The sequence below is a fragment of the Salvelinus namaycush genome, chromosome 31, assembly GCF_016432855.1.
Source record: "Salvelinus namaycush isolate Seneca chromosome 31, SaNama_1.0, whole genome shotgun sequence".
NCBI classification, from domain to species: Eukaryota; Metazoa; Chordata; class Actinopteri; order Salmoniformes; family Salmonidae; genus Salvelinus; species Salvelinus namaycush.
Genome location: NC_052337.1, coordinates 27,188,772 through 27,205,711, shown reverse-complemented (window position 1 = coordinate 27,205,711; position 16,940 = coordinate 27,188,772). Strand labels below are relative to the sequence as shown.

The 16,940-nt window shown below is 41.6% G+C and overlaps 1 protein-coding gene across 1 annotated transcript in view; it reads left to right on the top strand.

Annotated features, from left to right (window-relative positions):
• LOC120025537 (astrotactin-2-like) overlaps positions 1 to 16,940 on the top strand; it is a 451,161-nt gene that overhangs the window by 52,104 nt on the left and 382,117 nt on the right. Inside the window, exon 2 of the mRNA XM_038970100.1 lies at positions 5,542 to 5,729. Coding sequence (XP_038826028.1) covers positions 5,542 to 5,729 — 188 coding nt within the window. The remainder of the gene's footprint in view (positions 1 to 5,541; positions 5,730 to 16,940) is intronic.

Sequence of the window (16,940 nt, the reverse complement as noted above, 5' to 3'; positions counted from 1 at the left end):
TATCAGATCATTTTATGGTATATTGTAACAGTCCTGATTACATTTGCCTGTGATGTAGATTTAAAGACTCCGTAACTTTGGCGACTACTAAGTCTATTTTTTAAACCTCCTGCTTTGGGCTGGATGTGTCAATGTGTAGTTCATACATGGATAATCTATGAACAGAATTACTGTCTTACCTCAATTAGCCATGAAATCCTTAGTTTGAAAGCGACTGTTTTTCTGGAAGCTGTGCCATTTTCCATCCATTTTCCCCCAGGTGGGCCAGCACCCTAACAATTCAAGTTCCAGCCCCTCGCTATTTGAGTGTGTCAGCTAGCAAGATGCACACACAGCAGAGCGAAGAGTGCGCAATGACGAGGTGTACATATCTCCACATACTGTATGTGACGATGTATACAATTTTCGGGGCCATTTTTGGCTCGTGCGAGCTACTTTCAGAACTTCTAGCTAAAAAGTATACATATGTACTGGAGAATCTTTAATGTGCACATATCAAATTATTGCTTTTTCAATGAGCTTACTTTATCACAATACAATAACATCAGGCCCGTTATTATATAACCGCCATGAATCTTTGTATTTGTTGCTTGTCTCGATGACTCTTAATTAATGATGACTCGGCATTTTTGACTTTAATGACACTGACATGCCAGTTGTAGGCCTTAGGCAGGACCTGAACATGACATTGATGGCCTCCCTCATCTCTATTGTCTTTCTCTCTCTCTCGCTCGCTTTCTCACCCTCTCCCTCCCTGGGTAACATTATTAGCTGTTCAGTCCTGGCTGGGATGATATGATTTCTCTCTTCACATAGATGGCATGGTAGATTATCTAATGGCCTGGTCCTGCGGTGACTCATTGTGGAGAAATATTCCGCCAATCGAGCCCTGCTGCTCCACCCTCATTAACAATAAGTCCTTTGTCACAGACACACAGTGTTAGGGATCCCTACGTTATGACCCGACTGTGCCAAGGCGCCAGCCGAAATTAGCATATTACAATGCCTTGAAACATGCGCCTTACTTCTCCTTGCGATACACTTTTTATTGTTTGCATTTTTAATGACCTTTACATCCATGAATGCCAACTATTTAATTAGGGAGCATAATAAGATGTCTGGGTGACATTAAGTTGCTAAGTGTTTCATTTTAATGGGAAGCAGCCTTTCGGTAATGCCGTATTTGCCTAAATACCCAATATCTCACGTCAACTTGTTTGGAAATGGTAATTGGTACATTCTTTACAGGCATTAGCATTTTCTGAATGGGAGACTTGACATCCCTCCATTTGGTGACTGACTAATCAAATGTACTTCTACGAGCTCATTCATTTCCCCCTAATATGTGGGGAAGTTTTCTTGTGTTAGACTTTACTCTAAATACTCTGTTTCAAATGTGAGGCCATTCATAGTGGACATTATCGAGGTCAAAGCCTAAACACAGTGAGATGTGTTTGGTATGTGTCATCAATTTTGTAATAGCCTCTGACAGTACTGATGAGGCACTGACTGTCACCGTCTTCTATCCTCTGCATTTGGAGCTGATATATTTAGATTCATCTGAAAGGTTATGAAGTCTATCATTGTCCTCGCTTATGAATTATTAAATGTACAGCTGCCCGTAATATTGTGACAGGCATGGCAGGCTGAGGCTCTAGGCTAGGCAGCAGCGTTATCGGAAGGCTTGCTGGCTGGCTTGCCATGCCACATGGGCAATGACAAGCCGCAAAGTGCCTTTAGGGTGCCAACTTTCATCAGGGTAAGCGGGGATGACACGGCCTTGTTACTGAACTGACAAACTGTCACAGTGCTGTCAGGCCACACAGTTACTGACTACATGCAGCTATGATCACCTTTAAATTGATGAGAACGACCTTTGGGGAGTGTGTGTGTGTGTGTGTGTGTGTGTGTGTGTGTGTGTGTGTGTGTGTGTGTGTGTGTGTGTGTGTGTGTGTGTGTGTGTGTGTGTGTGTGTGTGTGTGTGTGTGTGTGTGTGTGTGTCAGAGAGAGAGAGAGCTCACAAACATCTGCTAGTTTTTGTTTATCTCACTCCCATTTGTATATCTGTCTTGTCTGTGTGTGTTTATAACCACAACCTTTCTGCTTTAAAACAATAGTATTTCATTACAGCATGTGGGCTACCGGTTTTCATTTTTCTAAAGAGATAGATGAATAGTCCTTAATATTTACAATTCCTTAACACACATTCTTCAGAATCCACCTCAGCTACATGACACCCAATCCTCACTTAGTTGCTGTCACTGTTTTAACTGTAAAATTAAATGAAAGTTGAAATTTCAATTGCATTAAGCATGCTAAAGGTCAGGCCTATGTTTAATATCCAACATATTTCAACATCAAAACAAAGGCCAGCCTGCTGACAAACTGAATGCTGTGATCAAGGATATTTCATTTTAGCCCAGAATAGAGTAAATTATGTAAAGTTAGCAGACACGAGGACACAGTCCCAGACTCTTTTAGCTATGTAGGGCACAGTATTTGTATTTATTAGGGATCCCCATTAGCTGCTGCCGAAGCATCAGGGATTAGTTCAATTGGATGCTACATTTGAAAACGATCTTAAATTAAACTCAGTTTAAAATAATACATGTGTATTTGTCCATTCTCCCTTCATAATTAAATCTTGCACGTTGATTTTAGATCAATTTAATCTCTCCAAAATGCCCAACATAGATCACTAACATGAGGGAAAAATGGAAATGAATACCTGAAATACAATATTATACAGTCACTGCAGCTCTGCCGAGACTGGGGAATGGGTCCTGCGTGGGGAGACACTTTGGGTACACAGTGCTGGTAATAAGTGTTATGCTGACAGCAATGTTCAGTAGATTTCACTCAGGGACATCTGGGCTACCTTCCGATGCCTCGGCCAAGATTAACAGGGTTTTATCAAGGATTTGGGCAAGCTCCAAACAATCCCGTCCCCTCTGTGCTGCAAGCTTAATGAGATCACGAGTTAACAGAGAAGGTAAAGTGAAAAAAGGCCATGGAGTAACTCAGTTTTAGTCTGTTTTCGGTTTGTCGCATGAATAACCAATAGCTTTACTGTAACCTTCGTACCTATTTGTACCTTGGTTGCTATTGACGTGATAAGGCATTCGCCACACTCATGAGGTCTTGAGAAGGTTGTTCTCGTGGTTGAACCTTTTGTCATTCTATTTGTGTAAAATTAGCCACGCTTCTCCCCTGCTCTCAGTGGCTTGTGGGTACAATGGCACGCCTCAGGGTAGACATTCCATCCCTGATGCCCTTGCTGGGAGCGTACATGCTTCAACAACATCTTTCCAGACACACACACACACACACACACACACACACACACACACACACACACACACACACACACACACACACACACACACACACACACACACACACGCCAGTGTGTCGTTAATGGCGAAAGGACCTGCGGCTTTACCTCTGTATCCTGTGAACGTCTGGATGTTTGCCCAATAACAACACTCATAGCATTTTGTGACGTTCCCCAGCAAGAAAACCAAAAATTGTTGCTCAAACGGAAAGGAGGTGATGTTTAAGGAGGGGTTCTGAAAGACACTCATGGGAGAGTCCACTGAAAGTCGACTAGCAACAACAACTAGAACCTAAATGACACCCACCATGAGCGCCCACTAAATTTGCCCAAGAAGAGGCATACAAAAGAAAGTCCAAATAAGGCTCTAAAGTCAGCAAGTGATTGGCAGCCAAAGTGTCTCTCTTATATCTGTCCCCCTCTATTGGTTTAAAATGGCCATCTCTAATGAGTGCCACCTCATTTTTAGACCTGCACACAGGAGCACATCCTCTGTCAAGGTCAATAGCCCACTCTCCAAATAGGACAAGCTGCAGATAACACACAATGATGTTCTTTTAGATGAGTGCTTGACGTTTCACAGCCTACACATTTTGATCCTACGACAGTACAGTCAGCAGAACTGTTACCACACTGTCCTTTTATGATAAGGAAAGATGCTGAAAGCTTACTTTTTGAAAGGTTTTTGAAATGTTTTCCACCTGATTGTCCCATGAGGAGCCTAGCCCATAACTTTTGTCCTATTATCATCTACTGTGGACTGTACTGCTGCTGTAGTGTTCTTGGTAGATCATGCTCTCTTTGTTAATAAAGTTCCAAAGAAGTGAGGTTATACATAAAAAAATGTAGTAAACAACTTGTCTACAAATCTGTCTGTGTCGAAGTCTAGACCGGTGGTGTCAGCCTTCCTTATCATACTGTACCATATCAAGTGACTCTGCTTCTCTCCCGGTCTTTAAAGCCCTGTGGTGCTCCTGATGTACTGTATGTGTGTGCCCTGTACTGGAGCGGCAGTGACGAGGGCAGCTCACAGAGCAATCCTCTCCTGCTGTGTCCACTGACCCCAGAGTCAGTAGGTTAATGACCAGTGCCACTGAATGCCATCCCTCATACTGTACCTGCCACTAGCCTGGGAGCAGCTCCGTCCCCCTGTCCCTGACCTTGTCACCCACCCCTGACAAATACTGTATCAAGCACATAACTCCCAGAGGCTGTCTCGGTACCCAGCGACCGCAGAGCCCCAGTTGTCGATAGCATCACAGTCCTGTGCTTTGATCCCTATCTGGCCAGCTTGGTTATTTTCCTGCCTGCTTTATTTCTCTCCCATCAACTTGCCCTCTGAGTCCGATCTCACCCGACTTCGTTTACATGTTTCAAGGTTAAGACTTTTTTTCCCTTTTTTAACTGATCCACTTCCCATCTGGTTTCGTAGCTCTTTATGTTAATGCTGACGGCCTGTTCGCGCTAATGTATTCATTAGGTTTACAGGACTGTTGATGATTTGTGGAGATAGCGAGAGGACGGAGCACAGCGAGGCAGCGTTTTCTCAACTGCTATTGACAATAAAATTGAATCCTAGGTGACAGATAGCGAACAGAATGGCATACCCATTGTCTTATCCCCATTAGTTAGGATGCTACTGATTTTAAGTCTGCTCATACAAACAGGGAGCGTCACAAGCAAAGGTCGAAGCTATCCACCATGATGATTAATGGTGTTTGTTAGGCCCGTTTTACTGACCTAGAGGTTTTGATCAATCAATTTTGGATTAACAGCAGAGTTTTAACTTATTGGTTGGGAAGCAGTCATCATTATACAGATATCATGTAAACTGCTTGGAAATTCAACTCAGTTCCCAAATACCTCTAGGATTGCACAGAAATGTAGGCTTTTCCCTCCTAAGAGTGTCTGTTGATACAGCTAGCTCTACGGAGCAGCTGAGTCTTGACCTTAAGAGAGAGCAAGCACTTCACTAGAATGTTAATGCAAACTTATCACAGACTTAAGTCACCCCTGAACTTTCCGTTCAATTTCCCCAAAGACTCATGTGCCTCTTTCAGACACAGCACAGCAGCTAAACATGCACGCATCCACACACATAGCGATGCAAACATACACACACCTACAAAAAAATGTGTTTCAATGGTTAAAAGTGTCAGTTGTTTAAGGTTGTCACAAAATCTATTTCTTTCTCTTCCTATCTGTAGAGATGTCAGGTTTGGGGGCAGACATCTCTCAGGTGCATTGGAAGCAGCAGTGGCTGGAGAACGGGACGCTGTATTTCCACGTGTCCATGAGCACCTCTGAGCAGCTGATACAGACCACCGTGCCCACGGCCCAGGAGCCTGCTCATGTCCTGCACGAACACATGCACCTGCTGCACATCTCTGTTATGGTAAGAAACACACACACACACACACACACACACACACACACACACACACACACACACACACACACACACACACACACACACACACACACACACACACACACACACACACACACACACACACTCTTACCCCCTCTTGACCCCGCAACACCCCATCCTCATATCTCTCCACATCCTCTCTTTCTCTCTCTTACCACCTCTTCACCACTCTCTCCTCCTTGACTCGCTGTCCTCAGGTGAACTGCTGTATCATGTGTCTCATCCATCCGTGCTGTCCAATGCACTGATATGCTTTAGTCTGCAAATCTCTCACCCACCCTCAGTGTGTTCCGCTACTGACTAGCACAGCACTGTTCCGGGGCATAAACATCAGCAGGCTCTACTGATATCACTCTACTGAGTGATGAGCCAGAGGTTATTCCAGGCCAGCTGGTTGTGTGATCTAAAGGGGGTTCAGACTCAGAGCAGACCTTATTTCATGCTTTCAGTCACCGCTCTTGGTTTTCTTTTGATACTTCTACTGTGACTTGATGTGAATGGCAGCATGTGTGTCTGTGTGGAATCTCATCATCTGTGAAATGGGGGAAGGATATTGAATAGTAAGGAAGGGGGAGGAAGTACACTACATGGCCAAAGGTATGTGGACAACCCTTCAAATTAGTGGATTCGGCTATTTCAGCCACACCAATTGCTGACAGATGTATGAAATCGAGCACACAGCCATGCAATCTCCATAGACAAACATTGGCAGTAGAATGGCCCATACTGAAGCGCTCAGTGACTTTCAACGTGGCACCGTCATAGGATGTCACCTTTCCAACAAGTCAGTTTGTCAAATTTCTGTGCTGCTAGAGCTGCCCCGGTCAACTGTAAGTGCTGTTACTGTGAAGTGGAAATGTCTAGGAGCAGCAACGGCTCAGCCGCGAAGCGGTAGGCCACACAAGCTCACAGCGCGTAGCGCGTAAACTTTGTCTGTCCTTGGTTGCAACACTCACTACCGAGTTCCAAACTGCCCCTGGAAGCAACGTAAGCACAAGAACTGTTCGTCGGGAACTTCATGAATGGGTTTACATGGCCAAGCAGCCACACACAAGCCTAAGATCACCAATGCATAGTGCCAACTGTAAAGTTTGGTGGAGGAGGACTAATGGTCTTGGGCTGTTTTTTTGTGTTTTTAGCTAGGCCCCTTAGTTCCAGTGAAGGGAAATCTTAACATTACAGCATACAATGACATTCTAGACGATTCTGTGCTTCCAACTTTGTGGTAACAGTTTGGGGAAGGCCCTTTCCTTTTTCAGCATGACAATGCCCCCATCCACAAAGCGAGGTACATACAGAAATGCTTTGTCGAGATCGTTGTTGAGGAACTTGGCTGGCCTGCACAGAGCCCTGATCTTAACCCCATTGAACACCTTTGGGATAAATTGGAACGCGGACTGCAAGCCAGGCCTAATTGCACACTATCAGTGCCCAACGTAACTGATGCTCTTGTGAATGGAAGCAAGTCCCCACAGCTATGTTCTAACATCTAGTGAACAACCTTCCCAGAAGAGTGGAGGTTGTTATAGCAGCAAAGGGGGGACCAACTCCATATTAATACCCATGATTTTGGAATTAAATGTTCAACAAGCAGGTATCCACATACTTTTACCCATCTAGTGTAGATCTGGCTGGGATGAGGAGTCAAGGTGTACACATGTGACCTCTGGGCCTAGGATGTCTCCTGGCTCTTTGAGTGAGCGTCATGAAGTGTAATTCTGTCAGTTCTGTGGCAGGTTCAAGTCGGGGCACTCTATTCTTTTGGCATAGAGCTGTCTATTTCTCACTCTCTCCCTTCCTCCTCCATTCAGTCTCTCCATCACAGGCCTCCCTCAGCCTGCTGTGGACATCACCGTCTCTGTCAGGGAGAGGCAGATCTCAATACTGACACATATGCGGGAAAGACATCTTATTGACATGGAACTCTGATAAGTTGATTGTAGATCATCCATATTGTTTGGAATTTAAATGCTTTTGTTATTTGTGTTAATATAAAAATTTTGTGTAAATTACATTGAGATTGTGTGTTCTGGAGTTTTCCCACATTAAATCAATGGCAGAAATATATACTGTATAAATATAATTGACAAACCAATATACCGTCAATGTTACTCTTTCAATTCTGCACTTTTTGCTGTCTATATGCTATGTTAGATTCAAAAGTTCCAAAGTTCCATAAGTTCCAAAATAAATATTGACGCAGGGTTAAAACGTATGTAATACAATATAATAAAGGTATGCTTTCAAGCTCAAATTCTTAGTAACTTCCCGGATTAATGTGTATGTTTAAGGGTCAGATCTTCCCTGGTCTCATGTGTCTTTATTCAAGGACAGTGGGTTCACATTAAGCGTCATATCACCTTAAATAATGTGCAGTATGGAGCATACAAGGGCACATTTCCTGCCCCAGGAGATGCGTTACTTTCAGCAGACCTTCAGGGTTTTATAACAACTCTCCTTCGCAAACCTTGCATTTCTACTTACCGTACCCGTTAATGGAAGACCACCGTTTTATACAATAGCAGTGAAGGGCAGTGATTGAGATCTTTAGACGGTAGAAACATTGCCTCCTGTTCAACTTAGTTGCAAAGTGAAGTTTTCTAGCGCGTAGCTTTTAACTCTGACAAGTTAAATATGTCGTTTCGTGTGCTAAATAAAAACACAATTACTCTTGTTTTCAAAGTCAACTTTAGCACTACAGTGATCATAGCTAATATTTGTATATCCCTATTACCATATCAATAAGAACATTGACATGCGGTATATGATCTTAACATTAACATCCAACGACTATTCCCCCCCAATACATATTCCCTTATTTGAACTGCAAACCCAATAACAGCACAAAATGCTGAACTTGAAGCTGCTTTCAAGAAGCTTCGTGCGTCGCATTAAACTCACTTAAGGAACAAGGACATGCTTTCATTCTTCCTCTCTAATTGGCTGGCTTGTCAATCATGTCGAACTAGCGAAAGCACGCCAGGATAATGATAATTTTATAGGTTTCACTTAGACCTTCGCTGTGTCTCAGATGATAGGCTGCTGGCAGCTGTACGAGCTAGAGATTCAGATAATGAGCTTCCTCTTACTCATAAGTAAATAAGGGATTTAAATACAGGCTGTTAAAATTACGGACATGAGGGCCAAAAGGTAAATGTTATGTCATTCAATGAAGAAAAAGTACAGTTGGATCATGGGTCTCAACCATGTGGCCCTCTGGCCATTAGCTGCCCAGAATGTGATTTAATTTGGCTCCCACCTGTGCTTCCACCACCAGCTTCTCTCATTAGCCTCTCTTAACTTTTCTAGTTATTTGGAAAGATTTGATTAGGGAAAAGGGTACATGACACATGCATAAATTACGCCTTTAGAGAAATGGCCCCTCAGGAAAAATTTATTTATACCTTTGAATTGGTATGCAGTATAGAAATGTGGTCAAGATGGCCATGTTTTCCTTTGCTCTATGTTGACTGCTCACTGGCATATTTAAAACCATTGACTATTAATTCAAGGAAACTTTTCTGCCGTTACCAAGAATTTTCCTTGTGCTATGAGGCTGGTCAACCAGGATCAGTCAGACTAAGAGCCCATAGCTTGATCAGTCCTGACTCAGACCCCCCGTCATGACCTCCCACGCCTCAGTCATCCCCCCGTCTGGCCTGGTCCGAGACCGTCTGGTTGTATGGGGGAACATTAGCATGCACCAGCACTCGTCTGCTCCCTTTACATAAGCGTTTACAGCAGCTCCGCTCCCTGCATGGCTAATGTTGTGTTTGTTCCAGCAGCCTTGCCTGGAGGGCTTTATGGGACGCCATTGATTTTTGCTCTCATCCTCGACGTCGAGTTATCAAACACTCGCATTAAAGGTACCACACTGAATGTATTGGTGGTCGGCTAGGCTTTTGTTTTTCACTCCTCTTTGGTTGGTTACCTTGGGGCGTTTGCTGACAGGTGTCAAGATAACACTGACCTATAGTTATAAAGCCTGAATAAGCTAATTGGAAATAAGTCCACTACTGTGTTATTAACATGTAATAATAGCTTCGGAAGCACCTTGGTTGGTTTGACATAGGGACTGAGAAGAGGATGGCTTGCTTTGCACTCCCTTGTCATTACCATTGATCCATTACATTTACCAGTAATTGGGCATTATGTGTAAACCCAGTTGCTCTGGTGGCCTTCATACTTCTATTATTGTGCAAAGGCTGTGGGGAGATCATTTGAAAACCTTGAAGAGCAACTATTGCCAAGCTATAATTTTGGGCTCTCAAAAAGAGACGGAAATGGAAGGAGAGGAAACAAAAGCGTACTTTAGAATGTTTTCCCTCCCATCTGACAGAGCCATTCATGCACACATAGGAATTAAATGGAATCGATAGTGATGAATCAGTCTCTGACAGATCCTTTTACATTCCCCTCGGAGCGCGGGAAGGAAGTGTGCTGCGTGGAATTATTAACACCTAGCGCTAACCACTTTGCCGCCACAAAAGAGTCGCAGTGGCTGTTTGATCAGGCCTGCGAGATGTACTGCGCCGTGCATTAAACAAAACCACCCGGCAACCGAGAGAGAGAGAGAGAGAGCAAAAGCAATTTCTGTTCCCTTCCGGCCAGAACAGAATCCATTCATGATGTAGGAGTCTTGAGCTAAGACTGTGGGGAGTATAAGGATATGAGGACTAGGTATGTAGAGTGTAGATCTGTTTCTGGCATAGTAAGGATCCTCTTGTCTAGTTTCAAAAATAAATAAACTATTTGTTGTCAGCCATAGTGGTGGTAGGGCGGACATTTCTCACATAAATGACACGTTTGGGTTCATTTGGAGGACAGGTGGTGTACTGAATGGGACACAATTACAGCGTTATGGATCATGTCCAATCAATTGAATTTGATGAGAATGATGAGGCAAAACATTTATTTAATACATTTTAGAATAAGGCTGTAACGTAACAAAATGTGGAAAAAAGGAAGGGGTCTGAACACTTTCTGAATGCACTGTACCTCTAACCCAAGACTCAGTGATTCATACACCCATTTCATTTCATTTTTAGCTTGCTGGACTCATTCCTCACTATCTCTACTATATCTTGACAAATGTCATTATGCTGATGTCTTTCCTATAAAGAGTTCAACTTCTTCATTTTCTTTATGTGAAATGGTAAAAAAAATAAACTACCAGTTGCACAGGGTTTGTACTTTGTAGACATTTCTAGACAGATTATAAATCACCTCAGGCTTGACGGCTGCAATTCACAAGCACGCGCAGGGCAGACTACATATATACAGACCAGTATCAAATCAAATCAAAGTTTATTTGTCAGGTGCGCCGAATACAACAGGTGTAGAACTTACAGTGAAATGCTGAATACAACAAGTGTAGAACTTACAGTGAAATGCTTACTTACAGGCTTTAACCAACAGTGCAAAAAATGTATTAGGTGAAAAATAGGTAAGTAAAGAAATATAAACAACAGTAAAAAGACAGTGAAAAATAACTAGCGAGGCTATATACAGTAGCGAGGCTATAACAGTAGCGGCTATAACTCTGGCGGATACCCGTACTTACTCAAGGAAGTAAACAAACTCCACATGACCGGTGAAAGTTGCTCGTGGATTTTTAAGACCTTTATTATGCCATGTGATCACGAGCAATGCTCCAGTTAGCAGAACAATGTATGATTGCAGTTCATATGAGAACTTGAGTACACCCGAAATAGATCACACACACACAGATAAAGATTGCCCGCTAGCTTGTTTGCTAACATAAACACACTTCAGAAGCAGTAGGAAGGGCATTAACATTTTATCATGATTTTGTTATGCAGTGATGCTGACTAGTGAGTCACTGATCATGTTATGAACCGTCCGTAATGGTCACATCTGTTAAGCTTAGAACAATTACTGTTGAAAGTTAGCTTGCACAGAATGTTTGCATACAATCATACTCGAAACGCGTCCACAGTAACAACCTTATCTCAAAAACATTATGGATGTGACACTGCCTGTCCAAATCAGCATTCTATCTTCACTAGATTTGTATAATTCCATACATATAGTTTCATTAACCTTCCGACTTGGTCAGAAACATAGGGGGGCGGATGTATCAGAACAAGTTCTGTGAGCCAATGCCAAAAGCTATGAAATCTGGTTGAGTGAAACTACTTATTTTAAGACTTTGTATCCTGTTTGGTAGTAACAATAACATTCAATTTGACAAATATAAAGGCCAGATGTAGTCTTTACTTCAAAATACACACATTCAAGGTAAATATGAAAGTAGTTTAATTAGGAAAAATAAGCTATTTCTTTTTTTCGTGCTCATGTTGATCATACTGTGGAATTGCTAAATAACGGCTAGCAGCTACCGAACCTTTCATATGTCATGTTACGGAACATAATCTTCACATTCTCTTAGAGATCAAATTGTATTGGTCACATGCGCCGAATGTAAACTTTACAGTGAAATGCTTACTTACGAGTCCATTACCAACAATGCAGAGTTAAAAAAGTAAGACAAATATTTGCTAAATAAAAAGGAAATAGTAACACAATAAAAACAATAGGCTATATACAAGGAGTACCAGTACTGAGTCAATGTACAGGGGTATGAGGTAGTTAAGGTAATTGAGGTAATACAGTATGTACATGTGGGTAGGGGTAAAAGTGACTAGATCTTGGCATGAGTGCTGAGTGTACATACAGTATCTTCCAAAGCAGAAATCGAAAAGGCATCCATTTGTATACTATAAATATGGATGTGTGTGAAACGCTACCCTTTAGACAAGCACTGCAGACTATTATTCATTTCTCTTTTAGAACCATGAACCTGGTGAAATTTTCACACCACTCCGTCCATTCCTAGGCTCATTCATTCATATTACGTTTAATGTGTAAAGGTATAGGAATAGTATCCTTATCATCACTCTCCTGCAGGATATGCGTAGAGGAAAAGAGCACTCTACATGCTAGGAACCACCACTTTATTATTAACCAGTCAGTGGTGATCGATGGTCAGAGAGTGGAGGGTCACTAAGGCACACAGAGCTCACAGGTCCCTACACACACAGTGTCTGCCCATAATTGCGGCTTTACCGAAACAAGCTGATATAATGGGCAAGGACAGATTCAATTATTGTTCTGTTTTAATTGTTCCATGTTTAATTGTTCCGGCCACCTTTCGGTTCCTTTCATTTTACAAATGTGCATGGTATCGCGTCATGAATACCAAATCAATCAATTAAACAGACACAGTAGCCAGCAGCTGAAAGGGACCGGGGTGTAAAGTTCTAGAATGAAGTGTTATTCGGAAAGTGATTTACTCAGAAGAGATAATTGTCCTTCAGACCTATGCCTAAAATGACTCTTCATCTGACTGAATTATACTGAACAAAAATATAAATGCAACATGCAACAATTTCAAAGATTTTACTGAGTTACAGTTCATATAAGGAAATCAGTCATTTGAAATAAATTCATTAGGCCTAATCTATGGATTTCACATGACTGTGAATACTGATATGCATCTGTTGGTCACAAGTACCTTAAAAAAAGGTAGAGGTGTGGATCAGAAAACCTGTCAGTATCTGGTGTGACCACCATTTGCCTCATGAAGCGCGACACATGTCCTTCACATAGAGTTGATCAGGCTGTCGATTGTGGCCTGTGGAATGTTGTCCCACTCCTCTGTTTAATCAGCTTCTTGATATGCCACACCTGTCAAGTGGATGGATTATCTTGGCAGTGGATGGATTATCTTGGCAAAGGAGAAATGCTCACTAACAGGGATGTAAACAAATTTGTCCACAACATTTGAGAGAAATAAGATTTTTGTGCATATGGAACATTTCTGAGATCTTTTTTTTTTCAGATCACGAAACATTGGACCAACACTTTAGATGTTGTGTTTATATATTTGTTCAGTGACATTCTAAATTGGGTGGTTCTGTGGTAAGCCATTTGTAATTAAATGACTTGTTAGCATCCACATTTGTATTGTAGATGGATAGGATTATGGCGGCCATCTTGTGTTTTCATTTTAGGGTTTGTCTTTAATTCAGAAGCATCAAGGCAACTATATCAGTCATTGAAGTTGGAATGGTATCAATACTGCAGCCAATGACAAGCTGTTGTGTGCCATTGGTCAGAGTGCGAGCCAATGGTGGCGAGCTCAAGTTTGGCAGTCAATAAAGGCATTACTTGCTTCCACACTTTTGTTTACACCCTGGTAGTGTTTGTTTACAGGCTTTGCTTGGGCCTTGACAGGAACATATGACAAGGACTGAAGGATTTGTTGTTGTGGAATAGAGAGAAAGGAGAGAACTAGCAGTCAGCCACTGAATTAGAGGGAGATATTTAAATTACAATATGCCAAATAAACACATTAGTCCACTGTGGCAGTGTCTTCCGTTCCTGCAGCACAATATTGACAGTATCTGAACTCGCTTGCAGCCAAAGCAGCTTTTTTTTTTGTCACAGTCAAAATTGTTATGTCCATTCCTATTCCCTTTGGCGTCTCTCTTGGACAGATTCAAATTACACTGCTTAATAAGAAACGATTCTCTCTGTCTCTCTCTCCCCTCTCTCCTCACTTGAAATGATGAGCAAAGGTAAAGGAATGAATATTCCCCTGACATCATTACAGGGAATATACAGCGGTGGTATTTCAGCAGACACCATGATAGCTTCGCTAACATTAGCCTATCAAATGTCAAGCCCGTATAAGCCTATGGGGAGATTATATTCAGCTGGCTAATCTCAGTGCTGGTAGGGAAGAAAAGGGTTGATCTCACTTCCAAAGACGAATGGAGGTTCCTCACAACACATCCATTAAGCCATGTCAGCAGCAATGCCTTTATTGCCGTTTAAACAACAGAGTTTTTCTCTCCTCGGGGACATACAAGCATATATCACTCGCATCCTGTGATAAATACATAGCAAACAATTGTGGTTTAAGTTTCCCATTGGCTATTTACAACTGTTGTAAAGCGATGTGTTCAAAGCTCTGTAGATCATTGGGTACATAACACATAAGGTGGAGTCCGGAATTATTGGATCTCTTGATAAAGATATACAATCTTATTTTGCCTAAAATAAATAATACTAATACTGAGCTATATTTTATGCAAAATATGTTTTTACAAAATAATGAATCTTTCCAGATCCTTGATGTCCTTCGTCTGTGCTTATCGACTGCCCTCTTCATTTCAAACCACTGTTTTTCAATGAGGTTCAAGTCTGAGATGGCCATTGCACAATGTTGATTTTGTGGTCAGTTAACAATTTCTTTGTGCTTAAGATTATTGTCTTGCTGAAAGATTCACTTGAGGCCACGTTTTAGCCTCCTAGCAGAGGCAACAAGGTTTTTGGCTAAAATGTTCTGGAAGTTAGGATAGCTAATGATGCCGTTTACCTTATTAACAAGGGTCCCAGGACAAGTGGAAGCAAAATAGCCCCACAACATCAAAGATCTACCATCATATTTTACAGTAGGGATGAGGTATTTTCTGCATATGCATTGTTCTTTCGAAGGCCAAACCCACCGCTGGTATGCCTCGGCAGAGACCTCTATTTTCATTTCATATGACCACAACCGCAAGCACACATCAAAATCCGCGAACAAATGCTTAATTGACCACAAAATCAAGAGTTTGCAATGGCCCATCTCAGTCTCCGGACTTGAACCCCAGTGCTTTTATTTCTTCACTCCTAGATTACTGTAACTCTTTGTACAGTATACATGTCTCAATCTACAGTTCGTTGAAAATGCTGCAGCAAGACTTTTAACAGGCACCAGGAAATGTAACCATATCACACATAGTTTAACTTATCTAAACTGGCTACCAGTCACTTTTAGAACAGATGGAAACATTTGAATGATCACATTTAAGGCTTGGCTTGGTTTAGCCCCATTCTATAGCGCCTGAGCTCCTCTGGCAGTTGACCATTCCAATTCTAGGTTGAAAACAAAAGGAGACCAGACATTTGCCTTTAGGGACCTTAGAATTAGGAATGGTCTGCCAGTGGAGATCAGGCTTGCAGATTCAGTGCCTCTTTTTAAATCCCTTCTGATGACACACTTTTATAAAGATGCTTTTAATTATTGATTTTAATTAGCTATCTTATATAATTCTCCTTCCTCCTGTATTTGATTCTTTGTTTGTACTTATATTTTATTATTTTATGATGTGAAGCACTTTGTTACTTGTATTGAAAAGCTCTATACAAAAAGTTATTATTATTATTGAAGACCTGTGGTTTGAATTGGAGAGGACAGTCCAGAAGTGCAGACGAAGGATATGAAAGATCTGGAAAGATTCTGTATAGTGGACTGTTCTAAGATCCATTCCAATGTGTTCTCCAATCTCATAAAACATTTTAGAAAAAGGCTCAGTGTTGTTATCCTCGCAAAGGGACGGTGCTGGAGTATTGAAAACGGGTCAAAATGATTTTATCCCCCATCTTTCTGAGATTTTTTTGTTTCTCTGAGCAATTGTATTAGTATAAAATAATATAATTTGTCATTTTTTTGCATTCAATATAGCTCAGTATTTGTATTATTTACAATAATATTTACAATAATATTTACAATAATATTTACAATAATTCCGGATCCCACTGTATGTATCATACAGCAGAGGCTAGATTGCAAAAACTGCTGAAGGTTTGTTTTCTTGAACAGAGCCTTTTAGTGTACAAGATTACAGAGTAAAATTCCCTTGCTGAAAAGCTGCCAAACTTTAACTGAAACACAAGTATGATTTGCAACACAGACAAAATCTGAATGCGAATATTTTTCCCATTTTAATGTTCAGAGTACAAATAAAGCAGTAGACATTCTGCTGAAATGGGAAGAGCTGAGTGTCACTTTTCCACCCGATCCACATAAATGTATCATCATTCCCTGTGCTGCCTGTCAGGGGTGATCAATGTTTAAAACGTTGCTAGCGTTTGTGTTGATCTGTCTTGCACTGTGCTGAGCAACTAGGCCGTCTCCGCGTTTCCGATTCCAATGACTAGAGACATTTTGACTGTGTCACTATGCCATGAGCGAGAAAGCAAGAGATGCTTTCATTCCCTGGTTAAAGCATAAAGCCCCAGACGAAGTAAGGCAGGGTTTCCCAAACTAGGGGTTGCATTCCCCATGTGGGGTCACCGGATGTTAAAATAGGGTTGCGTGGT